The sequence below is a fragment of the Castanea sativa genome, chromosome 5 (genome assembly GCF_040712315.1).
Source record: "Castanea sativa cultivar Marrone di Chiusa Pesio chromosome 5, ASM4071231v1".
NCBI classification, from domain to species: domain Eukaryota; kingdom Viridiplantae; phylum Streptophyta; class Magnoliopsida; order Fagales; family Fagaceae; genus Castanea; species Castanea sativa.
The window spans coordinates 56,678,856-56,700,411 of record NC_134017.1 but is presented as its reverse complement, the minus strand read 5'-3'; the positions used below and the strand labels follow the sequence as shown (position 1 = coordinate 56,700,411).

The 21,556-nt window shown below is 36.0% G+C and overlaps 5 protein-coding genes across 5 annotated transcripts; 1 reads left to right on the top strand and 4 right to left on the bottom strand.

Annotated features, from left to right (window-relative positions):
- Positions 1-1,207: 1,207 nt before the first annotated feature.
- LOC142634203 (putative F-box/LRR-repeat protein 9) lies at positions 1,208-5,525 on the bottom strand. Its single transcript, XM_075808496.1, has 2 exons — positions 4,955-5,525; positions 1,208-2,036 (listed from the first exon to the last, which is right to left on the bottom strand). The coding sequence occupies exons 1-2, from the start codon at positions 5,389-5,391 to the stop codon at positions 1,409-1,411; spliced, it is 1,065 nt and encodes a 354-aa protein (XP_075664611.1). The 5' UTR covers positions 5,392-5,525; the 3' UTR covers positions 1,208-1,408.
- Positions 5,526-8,378: 2,853 nt separating this feature from the next.
- LOC142637196 (F-box protein SKIP19-like) lies at positions 8,379-16,484 on the bottom strand. Its single transcript, XM_075811484.1, has 2 exons — positions 15,988-16,484; positions 8,379-9,530 (listed from the first exon to the last, which is right to left on the bottom strand). Exons 1-2 carry the CDS (start codon positions 16,440-16,442, stop codon positions 8,561-8,563), a joined length of 1,425 nt encoding a protein of 474 aa, XP_075667599.1. The 5' UTR covers positions 16,443-16,484; the 3' UTR covers positions 8,379-8,560.
- Positions 12,477-15,460, bottom strand: LOC142637059 (putative F-box/LRR-repeat protein 23). Its single transcript, XM_075811345.1, has 2 exons — positions 15,438-15,460; positions 12,477-13,211 (listed from the first exon to the last, which is right to left on the bottom strand). Exons 1-2 carry the CDS (start codon positions 15,458-15,460, stop codon positions 12,620-12,622), a joined length of 615 nt encoding a protein of 204 aa, XP_075667460.1. The 3' UTR covers positions 12,477-12,619.
- Positions 16,485-17,867: 1,383 nt separating the features above from the next.
- Positions 17,868-20,085, bottom strand: LOC142635459 (F-box protein SKIP19-like). Its single transcript, XM_075809609.1, has 2 exons — positions 19,760-20,085; positions 17,868-18,363 (listed from the first exon to the last, which is right to left on the bottom strand). Exons 1-2 carry the CDS (start codon positions 20,083-20,085, stop codon positions 17,868-17,870), a joined length of 822 nt encoding a protein of 273 aa, XP_075665724.1.
- Positions 20,086-21,007: 922 nt separating this feature from the next.
- Positions 21,008-21,355, top strand: LOC142635458 (uncharacterized). Its single transcript, XM_075809607.1, has one exon. The coding sequence runs from the start codon at positions 21,008-21,010 to the stop codon at positions 21,353-21,355; it is 348 nt and encodes a 115-aa protein (XP_075665722.1).
- The last annotated feature ends 201 nt before the right edge of the window (positions 21,356-21,556 follow it).

Sequence of the window (21,556 nt, the reverse complement as noted above, 5' to 3'; positions counted from 1 at the left end):
TTGTTTTATCCACTTATAAATTAAATTTTCAAAAAAAATTATATATATAAAATAAAAACTTTTTTTTTGCTACAAAATAAATGTGTAATATTTGTTCATTTTTTTAAACTAATCTCATGACACTCCTAGTTGCATTAGTAATTCTATATGCATAATATTAATAAGAAAACGTGTAAATCTCAAATTTGAATAAATGAAAAATTATGACATTATAAAATAAAAACATAAAAACCTCATTGCATGCATGAAGCGCGTGTTATAAGACTAGGAAGTCATAAACTCGTTAATGTACACTTTGTCATATTTAAAATGTTAAACGATTGATTTACATTAACAGTGTTCAATAATCAATGCCCAAATTAAAATACTCCTCCACGAACCGGACGTTAATAACATAAAGCTAGCCTAAAATCTAGATGGACTATAAGATGATTCAACCCGACAATGATCTGATTGCATCTTTGCATAAAGCTAGCCTAAAATCTAGATGGACTCTAAGATGATTCAACCTGACAATGATTTGATTGCATCTTTGCTTAATCATTCACCGTGTTCTCAAAAAAAAAAAAAATTCATCGTTTAATTTGAGAGTTTGATTGTAAATGGTCCCATAATATAGAACGTTTTTTCAATAAAGTTACATTATTTATCAAACCAAATATAAAGTGCAATATGTAATATCTTATACTTTCATTAATGGAAAGTTTTTAAGTATTTTTGGAGTACAGAGAAATAATGTTTCCTCTTCTCACATTCATAGTAGACTCCCACCATAAATTTAATGAGTAAACTTTATCATAAATATGAAAGGAGAAAGTGTCATTTTTCAAATTCTAAAAGTACTTAAGAATTACTCTTCACTGAATTAGAAAGACAACAAAAAAAAAAAAGGAAAAAAAAGAAAAAGAAAAAAAAAGAGAGAACTTTACACGATAATAGATTTCTAAGAATTGTAGGCCTTATGAAGTTTGCTTAAACATATCAACTAGTCACAGGACGGATCCTAATATTATATATATATAATAAATCCAACTAGGAGATGTTATTACACCATTTTTTTTCAACTCTATTTTTACCCCCTTCCAAAGGTCCACATACAAAGTTATATAGTATTAATTTAAGACTTGCCAAAATGTCACGTTACTTTTACTGAACGACGGAATTTGCATAATTAGGATGTATTAATATTAGTTTATTAGAAGCTATATAAGTTCAAACTTCATGTCTAAATAAAATTCAAAATATTGGTAGCTAATACTGAAATGCAGAGCACATAATAAGTCATTTTGGTTAGATGCGCACTTTACAAAAGGACTAGTCAAAAAATATAATTTCGAAGTTTTGATACTCAGTGAAATCATCATAGGAGAAATTGGTGTACCCCGAGAATCTTTGATACCCATAATCATCAGAAAGGTCTTACAATATACTCCCAATCCTCATTGTATTTTGAAAAGTAATCATCATAGGAGATATCGCTGTCGTAGTAATACTCATAATCATCAGAGAGGTCATCTGCATCCAACATCCAAAACGGAAGGTCTTCCTCAAAAGATCCATTACCAGAAGTTTCAACAATGAATACAGAGTCATTAGTGGAATCATTGGGAAGCTGCAAGTTTTTAATCCGTGCACACCTTCTTCCCAAATCTCCAGACAGAGTGACATTGAAACATTTCCTTAGGTCAAGTGATTCAAGGTGAGGACAATTGTCTAGTATGGCCTGCAAGCCATCATTTGTCAGCCTATTTCCAACAAGCTGGAGGTGGCGCAGTTCGGGCATGTTCTTTGCAATAGCAACTGCCTCCTCATCACATTGTATGTGAGGGAATCTATACTCCTCATGGTTCCATTTGAATGATTTCAAATGAGGACAATGGCGCCCCACAGCTTCAATAGTTTCTTCTGACAGTGACAGTGTAGAAATCGTAATGTCCAGCTCCTCCAATAATGGAAGTTTTTCAACCATTTCAATCAATCCCTCATCTGTAATTTCATAACAATCAAAGAGTCGAAGGCGTCTGAGCTGACTCGAACTGCAAAAATACCAAGGATGTGATAAATAAATAAAAATGAACCAGCAGTTATAAACAGACGGACAAAGTTTGGCTCCATACTATTTGAAGCTATCTTTTTCAACCTATTATGACAAATTATAAGACTATCTATGTGTATTATTTAAACAAGTCACATGACTCATTAAAAAAGTAATATGGCTAAAACAACATTCGAATGGTCTTTTTAATTGTCACATAGTAGGTTGATAAGATAGCTCCAAACATGCTTGGAGCCAAACTTTTTCCTAAACGGACATGTAAACACAAAAATGTGGAAAGATTGTGAACTGCAGTACGTCTACTGTACACAGAAAAATTGTTCAAGGAAAAGAAAACAACGTATCTAGTTGGGAACATTATCTAGGCCAAATCACCCAAGCTTCCTCCTGAATTTGAAGCTATCAATCCAAGCACTTGTGACCATCAGTTAACAACATAAGCCCAAATATAAAAAACAAGCAAACTATTCCAAGTTTGTAACTCTTATATGGAAAATAAAGGATATATATGTACTCCTCAGCCCCCTTTAAGTCACTGCTGCAATAATTACACCCAAAGCCTCAAGCATTTTTTATTCCTTGATTTAAACATTAAGAAGGGAGGCCATATGTAGTGATTGTTGAACAATAGACATTATTATGCAAAGGTAGTTTGAACAGTCAATCTGATCATTTGATCCAAGACACACGACAAATTGTGGGAGGTGCAAATTACTTTATTCGTCAATTGATATTTGGTTCAATATGCATTAAATATCCAAAAAATTGGGGTTCAATGTGGTTGCAACAACCAATCATTGTGTGCAAGAGTGACAAAACTAATGACACCCCAAATTTTACTGAAGAAGAAAGAACAAGGTAAGTCATTTCTCTCTTTGATATAAGTGATCATTGGTGTAGGACAAATTAGAAACAACCTGTATACATGTGCTTGTGGTGTGCTTAAAGGTTATAATACTTGTAGATTTAGGTCTAGGGTCTGTAGTTTGAATATAGCTTGGAAAGGTTGGATTTAAGGGGTGAACAAGCTGTTGTGTGTTCTCCGATAAAATATAGGGTTTTTTTTTTTTTTAACAATCAAGCATTATCTAGGGAAATGGTTGTGGTACTTTAAAGAGGCAAGAGATCAATTTTGAAAAAGATTGATTGGTTAGGAGAAGCTCAGGGTCAATGGACAATGGAGAGGAACAAAATTTGTGGGTGCAATTTGTAATTTGTAATTTGGCCTTTTGTTTTTTGTGGACAGCAGCTTGGTAAAAAAGCTAGACAAGGGACAATCTCATAAAAAGAGGGACAACTTCCATATATTAGTGTTGTATTGTGCAAATGTAACAAGCAAAACAATGGATCATTTGTTGACCCATTTGCAATGTTTGGAATACAGTCATGACACCTAACAGCCTAAGAGGGTTATCGTTGTTCTTTTTGGCTGGAGAAGCTGCTTTGAAAAGCATAGGAGTTCATTTGTCCGGAAGGCACACATCTTTGCCTAATGTGTGGATAATTTGGAGGAAAAGGAATAGTGGCATCTTTAATAGAGTGGAGCTAATTGTTACTGAGCCAGAGACTCTGAGTTGAAATCCAACACTTGAGATCTTTATTCAAGTGGTCCAAAAGAATAGGCACAATTGAATTCAATCCCTTTATTTTTTTTTTTTGTATGTAAACATTGATTATTTTTTATAAGTAGGAGTACCTTGCATAGTTATCAAAAAAGAACCAACAATTGACCTGATTAAAAGACTATTTCACTGCTTTATTGAGTCCACTACCAGTTCATTAGTTGAATTGTAGACTTGAGACTTATTATTTCATACATTTTATAGTTACTAAAATAATTAATATAAAAAAAAATACAAACAAGTTATATATATTAAAAAAAGAATTGAGCAATGAGTTCAACAAATGACTTAGTTATAAAACAAGTAAAGAAAAATACATCACGTGACATAAACACATTATTCATGTACATTATTCAAAATCAAAAAAGAGAGAACAAAAGAGAAAACTTTGGGCTATTCAGAGGCTGTGATAGAGAGAGACACACTCTACTCATGCATAATTTCAATAACACAACATAATTCCTATTATCAAAATCTGAATATCTCTTGTGCAGTGTAGTCAAAGGCGAGCCGGGCACTTGCCTAGGCACCTGGGTGAGGTGAGGTGCCACTAAGGCGCCTTAAAGGCTCTAAGGTGAGGTGCCTTTAGTGAGGCGCTTGCCTTTAGAGTCTAGGCGAGCAAGGCAACCACCTTAAGCTATGAAAAAGGTGCTAAGGCGAGAGCCTCAATTTTTTTTTTTTTTTTTTTTTAATAACAAGTTTGTTGTGAAACCTATTTTTAAATTATCAATTTCAAATGGCATGTTATAAACCTATTGTTAGTTAAATTAATTTACAAATTTGTTTTGTAAGACTTATAGTTATATTGAAGCTTGTTGTAAATCATAATGTTAGAACTAACTAAACTAACTAGTAGAGCATAAACCATGTTAATCCTATTTTGAAATAATTTGATAGACCTAATATCTTCATGCTACACATTGAAAAACATTTCATTATAATATTATAATACACTACGTACATATGATTTAAGTTCTATATTTATAATAAATATATTGAGAATGTGGCGCCTTGCTTTACTCGGGCTAGCGCCTTTTTGTCACCTCCCACCTCAGGCGATACAAGGCCTCTTTCGCCTTCGACTACCTTGCTCTTGAGTAATATCTATTAGGACTTGGACTCCTAATTCATGGGTAAACACCAACCTTAAAGCTAGGATGCACAAAATAAAATAAAATTACGGATACCCCAAATTACAAAGTCAGCCATAATTCAAAAAAACCCATATATCAAAAACTGAAAATACACAAAAAAAAAAAAAAGAAGAAGAAGTTACCTTTGGGCGATATAATTGAGGAGTTCATCGTTAGCGACGTACTCAATGTTGATAGCTCGCAATTGGCCACAGCTGCGATCGACAGCGTTGTGGCACATCTTCAGGGGGTCGGATGACCCGCCTTCCCAGTAGTAGAGATTAATCATGTTGATGTCGCGCCACATGGAAGGTTCTTTGCAGATATTGCGCCACAGCGTGCACACCTTCTCCGCGGTCTTGAGGATCTCGACCGAGCCGAGTCTCTGGAGGATCGACTCCGTCACGTCCCTCGGGAGATCCAGCCAGTTCCGTGGAATCTCCTTTTTCCTCCACACTTTCTTAGTTTGCTTTTTCGAAGAAGTAGAAGAAGAAGAAGAAGGAGTAGGCTCCTTTTTCTTCCATACTTTCTTTTGAGGCACTTTCGGATTGGGATTGTCTCGGAATTTGAATTTCTGCATTTGGATTTTGGGTTCGGCGGCGAGAATTGAAATTTCTAGGGTTTTGGATTTGGTGTGTACTGTAGTTTCTGGGAAATGAGATTTTGAGAGAGAATGAAAGAAAGTGGATATGGAAAGTTATGTATATCAGTATATGTATGGCTTAACACGTTTTTTTTTTTTTAAATGCCTATACAATCGGGCGGGTTGGCTTTTTTTTTTTTTTTTTTATAATAATTTATTTTATTTAAATAATATTAATATGGTAAAACAAAAAAAAAATTATTAATATGGTTTTTTTTTTTTTTCAATTTCAAAAAATAACAATGGGCTTTATAAGGAAACAAAAGAAAGCTTTCAAAACCCATCTTTTCAATTCATGAGACACAAAATTTGCTTATGAGTGTAGATGCTCATTTTTTACGAACCCAGCAGGGAAGCAGGCCTAAAGTCATGGGAAAAAAAAAGTAGTATGGAATGTTATTAAGTTAAGTGACAGGAATAACGAATAGTGGGTCTAAAAAAGCAAATAAATAGATCCTGAGGAAGTAAGTGGGCCTAAAAAGGCCCGGAAGAAAGTAACATCAAACCCATGAGCTATATGGATGTGGAGAAGTGAGAATGGGTCACGGCTGCTACCGTAGGCCCAAAGTAGTGCAAGTAAAGAAAGTAAGGGGCTATGGAAAACTCATGAGCTCCAAGGGAAATGTGAGAAATACTTGGGCTGAAGAAGCCCAAGAAGTTAGTAAAAGCCTATGGGAAACATTTAAATTGAAAAAAAGGACCAAGGATGCCCAAGAGAGTAAGTAGGCCAAGGACGCCCAAATGAAAGTAGACGGGACAATGGCAGCCCGTGAGTAGCAAAGGGCCTAGTGAGATCATTGGGCCTTCGAAGAAAGAATAAACAAAAAATGTCTAAAATGGCCCAGCAGGCTTGGGTCAAGTAGACCTTACGGCAGGCACAACAAAACTATGAGGTAGGAAGCAAGTAACAGAAGCTGGGAATAAAGGCTTGGAATGGCCCACAACCAAGCAAGGCCCAGCCCTTAGGAGATGCAGGCCATAAATGAAGAGTCAGGCGAAACAACCAATGTCGAAAGAAGCCAAAAACAAGCAGCAAACTGGGCAGTTTGATATTTAGACCGCGGCAGACAGATGAGCAGCAGACAGAATTTTGAACAAGCATGAAGGCAAGGCACGCGCAAGGCCCACGCTTCACCAGCTTATACCCAGCCAATACAGGAGATGGTGAGGTCATGGGTCAGAGGTAAGGGGGTATGGTCTGGCGGTAGGAAGGGAGAAAGACCCATTTTTGTGTTTCCTACTCAAGCCCTTTTGGAAGCAGTGTTCTGCTGGAATGACATACAACCCAAAAGAGGTAAAGTTAGGTGGGAACCATCAGGTGCATGCCGAGAGAGGTAGAGAGAAGGAGAGTATTTACACCGTGGTAGGTAAGAATGCCACAAGGAACAAGCAAAACAAAAAAAACCTTCTTTGACTGAGGCGGAGGGGCGCTGGTTGGGTGACTGATCAGTCAGTGATGGTCGGCAAAGGAACCCATGCCAGACAAAAACGGTTAAGGGCTAAAATGGTAAAAAGCCAAGCACGACTGGCCATATATAAGTAGTCCTACTGTGCACGGCTAGAGGGGGGAACGACGGAATGAGGAACGGGGAAAAAACCTCTGTAAGATAGTCTCTAGAATCACAAAAATCAGGGGAGCGAGAGAAACAAGACGAATAAGAGAGAAAGAATAAAAAGAGAGTAAAAACAAGAAAGAAAAACAAAAGAAAACAGAGAAAAATAAGTAAGAAAGAAACATAGGGAATAGAGTGATTGGCATGCATCGAATGGGTTAATCTCCATTTCCCTTTCCAACCCATGCCCTTTGATAGCAAAAGGAAGAAACTTCATTCAACCCAAGTCACTTAGGCCCATTCCTTCAAAGCAGCTAATTTTTTCCTCAAAGAGATTAGTCGCGTTGAAGGAGTGGTTTCCCTTCTTGACACAAACTCCGTGGAACAGCTTAACGCGGCAGACTGACATTTGTTTCTTTAATACGCTCCTTATTCTCCATCTAATACTCATTATTTTGTTACCATCGTGTAAAATGGGCACCCTTCATTAAGGGCCACTAGTTATTTTGCTTAAATTTCTATTATTGTCTTTACTATATCTGTCTGCTGTAGTTAACGTGGTAGTTCTGTCTACCTTAAGTGCATGATCAAGACCTGACTAACAAGGGCATTGTTTGTGCACAACCCGGACCAAGAAGGTTTGCTCTCAGACCAGTGCCAACTCCTCGATCCATAAAACCTTGGGCCTAGTGTAGCGGTAGGCGGCCCAGCCCAACACTTGCAAAAAAGACCCACACAATGAGTAGGCCCAATTAAAATCACAAAGAATAAAATCTAAGCAAGAGACATGATGTTTTCAATGATATGCTCTAAACCTTGCTTTTAAACTTAGTTTTAGTATTTTTTTTTTTTTAAGCCTAAAATCTCAATTAGAGTGGCATTTTTTCTTACTACAAACTTAAAAGGATGTTTACAACACTGAGTTTTTTTTTATTTGTTTAATAAAAATGTATAATAACATGTTTTAAAAAAAAATAATTAAAATGTGAATCCATTAAATTTATCTCCAAGAAGGCAAAAATTATGAGAAGTTACAAAAGTGATTGCATTATCATGGGAAAAGATGCTATGAAATTTGCTTAACATAAAATCTTTCTTTGAGAAGATGTTTAACATAAAATTTAGTCATACAATGGATCCAAAATATTTTATAAGTCAAGAGTATTGTAACTTAACTATTTTGCACTTTATCGTGTGTTCATAACATCCAAAATTCAAATCCCACATTCCTTGTTGTAAGTTGTAACTATCGAATTATAAAATTTAAAAATAATATAATAATAATAATAAAAAATAAAATAACAAAACAAAAGAAAAGTCCAGCTATAAGGTTATTTGATAATTTAAGAGTTTCTGAAATGTAATGATACGTTTACTGAATAGCATTGTCAAGGATATGATATATTAGTTAATTAGAGACTATAAATAAAAATCTAATCACCAAAGTACTCCTAATACAAAATATTCAAAATAAGTGTAGCACAAAAGTCATTTTGTGTAGATGCACTATACAATAAGACTAGCCAAAATCCTCTGAAGTCATTAATTGAATACTAGTAGATAGGATTGTTATCAGAGTCATCATCAAAAGATTCATCATCATCGGGGTTGTCATCAAAAGAGTCATCATCATCAGAGTCGATGGGATTGTTATCAGAGTCATCATCAAATGATCCATCATCATTGGGGTCGTCATCAAAAGATTCATCATCAGAGTCATCATCATGAATGTTGTTGGAGTCATCATCAAATGATCCATCATCATCATGAATGTCATCAGAGTCATCATCAAAAGAAACATCATCATCATGAATGTCGTCTGTGTCATCATCAAAAGATCCGTCATCATCATGAATGCCGTCGGATTCTTCAATGTGGCCGGATTCTTCATCAGAAGATCCATCATCATCATGTATGTCAGCAACAAATTCATAGTCATCACCAAAAGATCCATCTTCATCATGAATGTCATCAGAGTCATCATCAAAAGATCCATCATCATCATGAATGTCATCAAGGAATTCATAGTCATCAGTGGAATCATTGGAAAGATACAAGTTCTGTTCAGCAAGGAATTCATAGCCATCCATGGAATCATTGGGATGCCGCAAGCTTTTAATCCGTTCAGCACATCTTCTCCCCAAATTTCCTGACAAAGTGACATTGAAACATCTCCTTAAGTCAAGTGATTCAAGGTGAGGACAACCATCAAGTATGGCCTGCAAGCCGTCATTCGTCAGCTGATTTCCAATAAGCTGGAGGTGGTGTAATTCGGGCATGTTCTTTGCAATGGCAACTGCCTCCTCATCACACTCTTTGTCAGCAGCATCCCACTTCTGATTCCATTTCAATGATTTCAAAAGAGGACAACAGTGCCCCACAGCTTCCAGAGATTCTTTTGGCAATAAAAAAAGCGTAATGCCCAGCTCGTCCAATAATGGAAGTTTTGCAGCCGCTTCCCTCAATGCCTTTTCTGAAATGCTATCGCAACATACAAGACGAAGGCGTCTAAGCTGACTTGAACTGCATAAATACCAAGGATGTGATAAAAAATGAACTGGAAGTTACAAACAGACAAGTCAATACAGAGATGTGGAAGAATTCTGCAGCTACAAATTCTATATTGGAGGCAAATAGCTTGAATCCACCATATAGATTGTGAACTGCAGTAAGTCATCAAAGAAATTTTCTTTAGGACCTCTAGTCCAGTGTGACTCATAATTCTATAGGAGGGCTGCAATGTATTGGTGTGCTGTCTATTTTCTATTGTATACACACAAATCTTTGAAAGAAAAGAAAACTACATATCTAGTTGGCAACATTCTCTAGTCCAAATCATCCAATCTTCCTACCTAACTTTGAAGCTATCAATCCAAGTACTTGTGACCATGTGTCAGCTAACAACATAAGCAAGCTTGCCCAAACATCCACAAAAAAGGGTTCAATGTTGTTGCAAATTGTTGAAGATGCAAATTACTTAATTCGTCAATTGATATTTGGTTCAATGTGCATTAAATATCCAAAAACAAAAAGGTTCAATGTGGTTGCAACAACCACTTATTGTGTGGAAGAGTGACAAAACTAATAGCACCCCAAATTTTACTGAAAAGAAGGAACAAGTTATTTCTCTCTTTGATACAAGTGATCGTTGGCGTGGGAAAAATTAGAAACAATCTGTATACATGTGCTTGTGGTGTCACTTGTGTGCTTAAAGTTTAATAATACCTATAGATTTTGGTATAGGGTCAATAGTTTGAATATAGCTTGGAAAGGTTGGATTTAAGGGGTGAACAAGCTGCCGAGTGTGTTCTTCAATTAAGTATTATTGAGGAAATGGTTGTGGTACTTTGAAGAGGCAAGAGAGGAGATCAATTTTGAAGAAGAGTAATAGGTGTGGGGAAGCTTGGGGTATATGGACAACTGGTAGAGTCAACAGCAGTCATGGGTGTGACCTGTTGAGATCTTTGTTCAAGTGGTCCAAAACAATAGTCAAACTAATTTGATGCCAATACTTAAAAAACTTGATAATACATACAAAAATTGATATTTTAAACACATAAAAATTCATACTTTAACAAATCAAATTACACCAAAATCAAATAAAAAGAACAAAATTAAACAGAAATATCACCAATCAAGATGGACAAAAAAAAAAAAAAAAAAAAATGTATCTTTCGGCAATGTAGGTGAGGAGCTCGTCTGAGCCAAAGTTCTCGATGTAGACATCTGGCAGCTGGCCGAAACTGCGATCGATGGCGTGAATGCACATCTTCTTGAGGTAGTATCGCATGTTACTGGGGTCACCGAGACTACGTCTGCAGCAGCTTTTGCGCATGTCGATGGTGCGCCACATGGAGGGGTCTTGGCAGAGACTGCGCTACAGCATGCACACCTTCTGCGCGGTCTCCGGTATCTCGACTGCGCCCAGTCTCTTTAAAATCGACGCCGTCACATCCCTTGGGAGTTGTAGCCAGTTCTGGGTGGTCTCCTTTTTCTTCCTCCATACTTTCTTAGTTTGCTTCTTCGAAGATGAAGAAGAAGGAGCAGAAGGAGAAGGAGGAAGAGGAAGAGGCTCCTTTTTCTTCCATACTTTCTTTGGAGGCATTTTGGGATTTGGGTTTCCTCGAAATTGGTATTTTTTGAATTTGAATTTGATTTGGGCAGTGGAGTGGTAATGATATTTCTAAGGTTTTTTTGGTGTGTACTACTGTGATTAATATCGTCTGGGAAAAGAGATGAGAATGGCAGAAAATCAAACGTTATCCCATATATATAGGGGTTGACATGATTGTTTTCTAAAAAAATATTCCTGTACAGTCGGGCGGTTTTTTATTATTTTTAATTTATTTTTTTTAAAGAATAAATATGGGTGTAATTTTTTAATTCCGAAAATATGCCTTCAATTACCGAAAAGACCGTAATGGCATTATGGCAGTTACTATCGCAGAAGGTAATAAAGCTAATTACAGAAAAGTGGAGTCCTTTGGATTACACTTTTAAAGAGTCTTTTCTTAATATAAATGCCTTTTTTTTTTTTCATGGGATAATTTTTTTCTTTACGTAGTTAAGACACAAATTAATTTATTGCTCATATCTAGCTAAGGCACAAATAAATTGCGAATAATATTAGCTATACAAACTATTTTACAAATTTTTTTACAAACGGTTGATGTGGTGAAAAAGTAATATTAATGGTGGATATATATGAAAATTAATAAAAAGTTGGCCACATCAACATTTTGCAAAAATGTTGTAAAATAAATTAAGGAATGTTTGAATCGTGAATCTCTTATGTGACAATATAAGACTTTATTAGTTAAACTAATTTGAACCCACACTTATAAAGAGAATTCTAACAATAGAGAATTTAAAGAAACACATATAAGTTTGATACATTGATATGCTCACTATTGATCATTTACTTCTTTATCGTGGATTAGAATTTCCAAACAAGAATCCTTCTGTTGGGAGGAAATTCATGGCATAATTGCAAACTCGTTTCTTTTCTTACTTTTAAAGGATAATTACAACACTTTTTTTTTTATCCTTTTAACTAAAATGTATGATAAGTGATGATATGTTTTTTTTTATAGTCAAAACGTAGATCTATTAAAGTTATCTCCAATAAAACAACCACTAAGAGAAGTTTAAGAAAGTGATTACATTATCCGGGGCAAAGTAACAGCGGGAAAATGAACGTTATTGTAGTTCATAAAAACCCGAAAGTCTCGCAAGTGAAGGTTTTGAAACAAAATATAACAAAGGAGCACTTATATACATCCATGGATTACTGAGAACAGTAGGCTCTGTGAAATTTGCTTGACATAAAAATTAGACACATGATGAATCCAAAATATTTTTTCAAGTAAATCCAACTAGGAGGTTTTACACTATTTGTTTAACTCTAATTTTCCCACCTTCAAAAGTAGATGTAAATAAGTCTTGCTGAAATGTAAGAAGGCATTCGCAGGGATAGAAACTACATTAAAATTTCAGATCTAATAACTAAAGTATTACTAATACTAAATATTCAAAATAGGTGCAGCACAAAAGTCAATTTGTTTAGATGCACTGTACAAAAGCACTAGTCAAAATAAAAGTCTCCCAAATCATTAATAAGAGTTGGTGGGATCATAGTCCGACTCATCATCAAAAGATCCATCATCATGAATGTCATCATCGACTTCATCATCCTCAGTGTAATCTAGGGAATAAACAACATCCGAGCCTTCATCAAAAGATCCATCATCAGCCACGAAATCATAGTCATCAGTGGAATCATCAGGATGACGCAGGTTTTTAATCCTTTCAGCACATATTCTTCCCAAATTTCCTGACAGAGTGACATGGAAACATTTCCTTAGGTCAAGTGATTCAAGCTGAGGACAACCATCAAGTATGGCCAGCAAGCCATCATTCATCAGCTTATTTCCAATAATCTGGAGGTGGCGTAACTCGGGCATGTTCTTTGCAATAGCAACTGCCTCCTCATTGCACTTTATCTGAGAAAGTCCATATGCAGCATACCACTGCTGATTCCATTTGATTGATTTCAAAAGAGGACAACAGCGCCCCACAGCTTCTAGAGATTCTTTTGACAATGGACAAAGTGTAATGTCCAGTTCCTCCAACAATGGAAGTTTTGCAGCCGCTTCACTCATTCCCTCATCCGAAATGCTATAGCAACATACAAGACGAAGGCGTCTAAGCTAACTTGAACTGCAAAAATACCAAGGATGTGAAAAAAAAAAAATAAGAATAAAAAACCGGGAGTTATAAATAGACAAGTAAATAAAAAAATGCGGAAGAGTTCTGCATCCTACAAATTCCTTATTAGAGACAAATAGATTGAACCCACCAAATTGTGAACTGCAGTAAGTCATCAAAGAAACATTCTTTAGGACCTCTAGTCCATTTTGGCCCATAAATCAATTGGAGGTCTGCAATATGTTGGTGTACTGTCTATTTTCTGTTGTACAAACAGAAATTGTTCAAAGAATAGAAAACAACGTATCTAGTTGGGAACATTCTCTAAGCCAAGTAATCCAAGCTTCCTACCTGAATTTGAAGCTATCAATCAAATTACTTGTGACTCTGTGTCAGCTGACAACTTAAGCAAGCTTGCCCAAATATAAAAAACAAGCAAACTATTCGAAATAAAGCTTGCATATGCTGATACTTTTTGGGTTTTTATTTTTATTTTTTTTGGTGGTGGGGGAGTGGGGGGAGGGGAAATTCTTTAATTTAGTGACTAAACTAATTGCTCCCCAAATTTTTTTGAAGAAGAAAGAATGAGTTAAGCTATTTTTCTCTTTGATATAAGTGATCATTGGAGTAGGAAAAATTAGAAACAACCTGTGTACATGGGCTTGTGGCGTGTTTGAAGTTCATAATGCCTGTGGATTAAGGGTTAGGTTTTGTTGATCAGTAAGTGTGAAAACTTTATTAAGAATAGAGGGAAAACACTACATCCACTGTACATAGGAAGTGTACAGACGCTGTAAATGGGAATCAGTTAAGAGCGCATAAATCCAAAAATTCTAGCAAATTAGAAAAAGAATGGCCACTTAAAACAGCCATCCAGTCAAAAAGAGTACGAAGAAGTAACAACTTTAGATCCGAGGGTGAACACTCAATGTCTTCAAGTGTGTGATTATTACACTCTCTCCAAAAAAGCCACATAAGGCATAAAGGTATAGCACCCCAAATATCTGCATTTCAATGCAAACCAAATCCCCCCAGCCCAAAACTTCACCAAGGCCAAAATGCTCTTAGGTATAACCCAAGCTAACCCAAACATGTCAAACACCATAGACCATATATATCAGATGCAAAAGGGCAATGAATTAACAACTTATCAACGGACTCACCACTTTGCTTACAAATACAACACCAATCTACCACACAACCCCCTGCTTACAGAGGGTGAGAAACTTAGACACCTTCAATCGAGCATTATTGTGGAAATGGTTTGGTTGTAGTACTTTGAAGAGGCAGGAGATCAATTTTGAAGAAGAGTGATTGGTGAGGGGAAGCTTGGGGTCAATGGACAACTGAGAGACTCAGCAGTAGTCATGGACTCATGGGTAGTCCAATAAGAATAGGCACATGTGATGCCAAGTTGCCAACACTTCTATTGAAGATATTGATTCCCTTTCTTTAATTTATAATGTAGTTTTTTAGGAGTACTTTGCATGGTTATCAAAATAGAATCAACAATTGACCCAATTAAATAGACTAGTTCACTATTTCATTGATTAAACTAGTGGTTTGTTAGTTGAACTGTAGAAAAAGAAGTGAACAATGAGCTCAATAAATGAAGTAGTTATGAAGCAAGTATTTTATTATTATTTTTTAAATCACATGACATAATAAATGATCATTAGTGTAGGACAAATTAGAAACAACCTGTATACATGTGCTTCTGGTGTACTTAAAGCTCATAATACTTGTGGATTAGCATTAGGTATTTTTGGTCAGTAAGTGTGAAAACTTTAATAAGAATAGAGGGAAAAAAACATTATATCCACTGTACATTGGAAGTGTATAGAGATTGCGAATAGAAATAAGCTAATAGTACATAAGTTCAAAACGTCTAGCAAATTAGAAAATGAGCGGCCACTCAGAATAGCCAAACAATCAAAAAGAGTATGAAGAAGTAACAGCTAAGATTCGAGGGCGAACGCTAAATATCTTCAAATGTGTGATTATTACGCTCTCTCCAAATAAGCCACATATTACAAAGGTATAGCACCCCCAAATATCTGCATTTCAATGCCGACCAAACCCCCCCCCGCCCAAAACTCCACCAAGGCCAAAAACACTCTAAAGCATCACCCAAGCTAACCCCAATATGCCAAACAACATAGACCAAATATCATATGCAAAAGGGCAATGAATTAACAATTGATCAACAGACTCACCACTCACCTCCGCTTACAGAGGTTATCCATGGTCATAAATTTCCCCTTAGTGGCTGCACACACACACACACAAAAGCTACCTTCATTGGGACCTTTGCCTTCCATATATGCTTCCAAGGAAATAATGATGCCCCCTAGGAGATGGAGCTTTATAATAAGATTTTACCTCAAAAAATCTACTTGTAATATTTTCAGCAGTAGTGATGGGTGTGACCTATTGAGATCTTTGATCAAGTTGGTCCAACAAGAATAGGCACATGTGATGCAAACTTTTTGTTTTTGGGTAACGATAAGACGGTTAGAGGCAGGTAATCAGTGTGGCTTTCCTACCTAGGCGACCACTTTTCAAATGTACTTAGCATGGTTATCAAAACAGAACCAACAATTGACCCAATTAATTGGACTTAACAATTATGATTTTATAGTATATATTTATAATTCTATTAAACTTAACAATAAACAAAAAATACACAGACAAAAAAATGAACAAAATTCATACAACAATTAACAAACTTAACAATCAAATAAAAAGTCGATAGTGAAAGAAAGAAAGGTACCTTTGGGTGATGTAGGCGAGGAGGTTGTCGGTACCGAAGTGCTCGATGTTGATATCTTGTAAGTGGCCGCAACTGCGATCGATGGCGTGATTGCACATCTTCTCGAGGTCGCAATCCATGTCGCGGTCACCCAGATTGCGCATATCGATGGAGTTCCACATGGAAGGGTCTTTGCTGATGTTGCGCCACAGCGTGCACACCTTCTGCGCGGTCTCTAGGATTTCGATTGTGCCCAGCCTCTGCAGAATCGACACCGTCACGTCCCTTGGGAGTTCGAGCCAGTTCCGGCACTCCTCACTAGAAGAAGAAGAAGAAGAAAGGGGCTTCATTTTCTTCCATGCTCTATCTGGAGGCATTGGAAATGTTTTAATTACATTCAGAAAGTGAAAATGGGATTTTCTGGGGTTTGGGCTTGTCTGACAGTCTGAGAAACGTTTTTTGAATTGCCTATACATATCGGGCAATATTTCTTTCTTTTTGATAAACAAATCGGCCAATACTTCATTTTGTTTTTAATAGAAAATATGTGATAGAAAGTTTGAATGAAACCATTTTTTTTTTTTAAAGAGTTTTATTCTATGACATCAATCAAATTTTACTCTATTTTCTTTTAAAAATATTTGTATTTAATAAAAATTTCCACTGAATTATAAATTCATTAAAGGGTTCTCAGAACCCTGGAAAAATTTGAAACTAAAAAAAGGATCTTTGACAAATGGGATCAAAACCTAAAATTATTAGTATTTCAACACAATACCTTATTATTTCGATATTAATCGGATTTTGATGTGGGCAAAGAATAAATTTCAAATTTCTTATTCAACTATAAGAAGCTTTATCAATTAAGTTCATTTTCTAATGTTTTTTCCATAGCATTAACTGCGCTTATTTGAATCTACTTGAGTTGCTTGTAAGGTGTGTTGTTAAAGCTTTTTTTTGGTAAATTGCAAATTATATACCTGAAGTTTGAGAATGTTTATATTTTATACCTAAAATTTCAGAATTTAGATTTTTAGCCCCTAGAGTTTGAGCTGTTTAGATTTTACATCTTGATATTTTAGAATTTAAATTTTACCCCATAAAATTTAAAAGTTTTTGGATTTTATACCCAAGATGACTTTTTACTTTTTAGTGATGCTAAATACATTTTCAAATGGAAATACTTTTAATATATAGAGTTTTCATAATACAATTTTCAATTTTAAATGATTTAAAATAAACATTCTAAAAACACTCCATGCTAAATATTTTCAGCGCAGTAAATATATCGAAAAATGCAGACCTCACATTGTGTCACTAAAAACAACTTTTTCTTAAAAATTGGTACTCATACCCAAATACCCAATACACACTTTTGCATTATAAGTTACCTAAAAAATTAGTTTTTCAACACACTTGTATAAAAAATTTTTTCACATTGTTTTGAAAACAAAAACTCCGATTTCTTTCAAAATTAAAATGTATGATATGTTTCTTTTAAATAAAACGTAAATATATTAAGGTTTTATGGAATAAGGCAACCACTATGACAAGTTATTGTAGTTCACATAACCCAAAAGCCAAAAGTCTCACCAGGTTACTTATTAAATGAAATTGAACAAAAGATTAATCGATAGATAACTAAACATAGTAGGCACCATGGAATTTACTTAACATACAAATTAGTCACATGATGGATCCAATCTTTTCTAAAAATAAATCCAACTTGGAGGTTATACACATTTTTTTTTTTACTCTGTTTCTCCCCGTTTCAAAAGTCATAAGACATGCTGGATGGCATTCACATGGATAGGTTATGTTAGTTGATTAGAAACTATAGACTAATAATAATAATAATAATAAAGAACTTGTCAAAATAAAAATTTCCTAAGTCATCTTCATCAAAAAGATCCATAATAAAAAATTTCTGCCATCAATCCGTAGTCATGAGTGGAATCATTGGGATGCTGCAAGTTTTTAATCTTTTCGGCACATCTTTTACCCAAATTTCCTGAGAGAGTGACATTGAAACATTTCCTTAAGTCAAGTGATTCAAGGTGAGGACAACCATCAAGTATGGCCTGCAAGCCATCATTCGTCACCCTATTTCCAATAAGCTGGAGGTGGCACAATTTGGGCATGTTCTTTGCAATAGCAAGTGCCTCCTCATCACCCTCTATCTGAGGTTGTCCATCCGAAGCATACCACTGCTGATTCCATTTTAATGATTTCAAAAGAGGACAATAGCGCCCCAAAACTTTCAAAGGTTCTTCTGACAATGAAGAAGTCGTCATGTCCAGCTCCTCCAATAATGAAAGTTTTGCAGCCACTTTGCTCAATCCCTCATCCAAAATGCTATAGCAACATACAAGACGAAGGCGTCTAAGCTGACTTGTACTGCAAAAATATCAAGGATGTGATAAAAAATGAACCAGCAGCTATAAAGGGATAACTCAGACAAGTAAATACAAAATTGTGGAAGAATTTTGCATCTGCAAATTCAATATTGGAGACAAATAGCTTGAACCCACCATATAGATTATGAACTGCAGTAAGTCATCAAAGAAATATTCTCTATAGGAGGGCTGCAATGTGTTGGTGTACTGTTTATTTTCTATATTGTACATAGAAAAATTGTTCAAAGAATAAGAAAACAACATATCTAGTTGGCAACATTCTCTAGGCCAAATCATCCAAGCTTCCTACCTGAATTTGAAGCTATCAATACAAGTACTTGTGAGTTGTGACCACGTGTCAGCTGGCAGCATAAGCAAAAGCTTAACCAAATATCAAAAGCAATCAAACTATTCCTAGTTTGTAACCACTCTATAGAAAACAAAGAAGATACATTTGTTGCTTAACAGAGTAGAGCTAACTGTTACTGAGTCTGAGTTGAAACCCGAACACTTGAGATCTTTGTTCAAGTGGTCCAAAAAAAAAAAAAAAAAAGCACATGTGACATGTGATGCCAACTCTTTTAATAATTCCCTGTCTATTAGTTTTTTAGGATTAATTTGCATAGTTATCAAAATAGAACCAACAATTGACTCGATTAAACAAGTGGGTTCATAAATTTTATTATTATAACATTAATTAAAATAGAAATAACATAATAAAAACAAGTAAAGTACATGTATTTTGAACTTAACAATAATGACTGTGATCTTTATGATTAGACCAACAAATCAATTGGTTTTTTCTTTTTTTTTTCTTTTTTTTATGTAGGTGGAAATCCAAGACTTTGCATAGTTATCAAAATAGAACCAAGGATTTTTTTGAAAATAACTATAAAAGCCAAATTATTTTATTAGTTAGCCAAGGTTTGAAACTATTTTGGTATCTAGCAAATCGAGTCTGTTAGACTCGATTCTGCTCTTTGAAATTACACTGTGAGACACTCGAATTCCAAGTGCAATTTTAAAGAGCAAAACCAAGTTTAACAGACTCGATTTGTTAGATACCAAAATAGTTTTGAATGATTTGATTATTTAAAAAAAAAAAAATCCTAGAACCAACAATTGACTCGATTAAACAAGTGGGTTCATACATTTTATTATTATAACATTAATTAAATTACAAAAAACAAGTAAAGTACATGTATTTTAAACTTAACAATAATGATTGTGATCTTTATGATTAGACTAACAAATCAATTGGTTTTTTTATGTAAGTGAAAATCAAAGACTTTACCATTTAAGCTAACGCCAGAAAACAATAAACTTAACAATTATCAAATTACACCAAAACCAAATAATAATAATAATAAATTAAACAGAAATATCAACAATCGAACCTTTGGGTGATGTAGATGAGGAGTTCGTCGGTGCCAAAGCACTCGATGTTGATATCTCGCAACTGGCCGTAACTACGATCGATGGCATGAATGCACATTCTCTCGAGGTCGTAGGGCATGTCATGGAGCTCACCAAGATTCTGCATATCGATGGCACGCCACATGGAAGGGTCTTTGCAGATATTGCGCCACAGCATGCACACCTTTTGGGCGCTATACAAGATATCGATTGCGCCCAGCCTCTGGAGAATCGACACCATCACGACTTTAGGGAGATCCAGCCAGTTCCAGTACTCCTTTTTCTTCCGTCCTCTTTTTCCAGCCATTGTCGTATTGGGATTTCTAGGGTTTGGTTTGGGAGTGTCTGAGATTTTTTGTTTTTGTTTTTTGCTAAGAGGAAGTGTCTGAGAGGAGTGCAAGATTGGTCAGCCTTCCACTCTCAAACCCAGCGTGGGGAGCAATGATGAAACCATGGTGGTCTCACCTGTCCGAAGAACCAAAGACAGAGGAGGAATGGAAGCTAATTGGGGAGATCGCTTATCGAATCGCGATGTTAGATGTAATTGATCTGGAGATGACTCTTTTGGCAAGGAAAAGGCTGGTCAAATAGCTATTTGCAACCAGGTTATTGGGCAACACAATGAATCTTGTGAGGAAAATGGGATGGAGTTTGATGGCGGAGGCGAGGCTTCTGCCTCCCTTTGATGATCGCCGCACTCTCAGTCATTGGTTAGTCATGAATATCATTGCGTGGAACTGTAGGGGTGCTCTGAAGCCCGAATTTTAGAACCATGTACGGGAGTTGGTTCAACACCATAATCCAGCCATGCTTATTGTAATGGAAACTCGTGTTGGCGGGGACAGAGCTAAAGAGATCACAGATAGGCTTCCTTTCGACGAGGCCATCTATACGGAAACTATAGGGTACGCAAGCGGGCTGTGGCTGCTGTGGAAGTTTGATAGGGTCATAGTAAAACCACTTGCCACCACCGAGCAAGATATTCATGTCTCTGTCAAGGTGAGACCTTCTGACTTTGAATGCATTTTCTCTGCTATCTATGCTAGTCCTAGATTTAATGAACGTTATGTGTTGTGGAATAATCTTGTTAATGTGGCTAGTTTGCATAGTAGTCCATGGATTATTGTAGGGGATTTTAATGAAGTTTTGGCAGATGATGAGAAATATGGGGTAGGGTAGTGAATGCTAATCGGTCCCTTCTTTTTAAGGATTGCTTGGATGCATGTAATATGGTGGACTTGGGTTTCTCAGGACCAAGATTCACCTGGTCTAATCGTCGGGGATTTTGGAATCTCATCCAAGAAAGGCTGGACAGATTTTTTGGGAACCCTGAGTGGTGCACCCTGTACCCTAATGCAAGGGTGTCTCATCTAACTCACGTTCATTCGGATTACTACCCAATTTTGCTGGAGTTCGAGCCGGGGGATAGCATCAGGCTGAACAGGCCCTTTAAATTTCAAAGCTTTTGGCTCAACGACCTGTCCTTTCCTAATATAGTAAGGGATGCTTGGGGTCAGTCAAACCGACTTGATACAGCAGTGGAAAAATTTACCAGAGATGCTACTGCTTGGAACTGAGATCACTTTGGCAATATATTTGCGAAGAAGAGACGTGTCATGGCCAGATTAGACGGTGTTCAGATTGGTTTAGGTGAAAGGCCTTCAGACTCACTGGTGGAATTAGAAAAAGCCCTCCAGAGAGAGTTAGATGAGGTTCTGAATCAAGAGCAAGAACTATGGGCCCTGAAATCTAGAGTGAATTGGATGATTCTTGGTGAC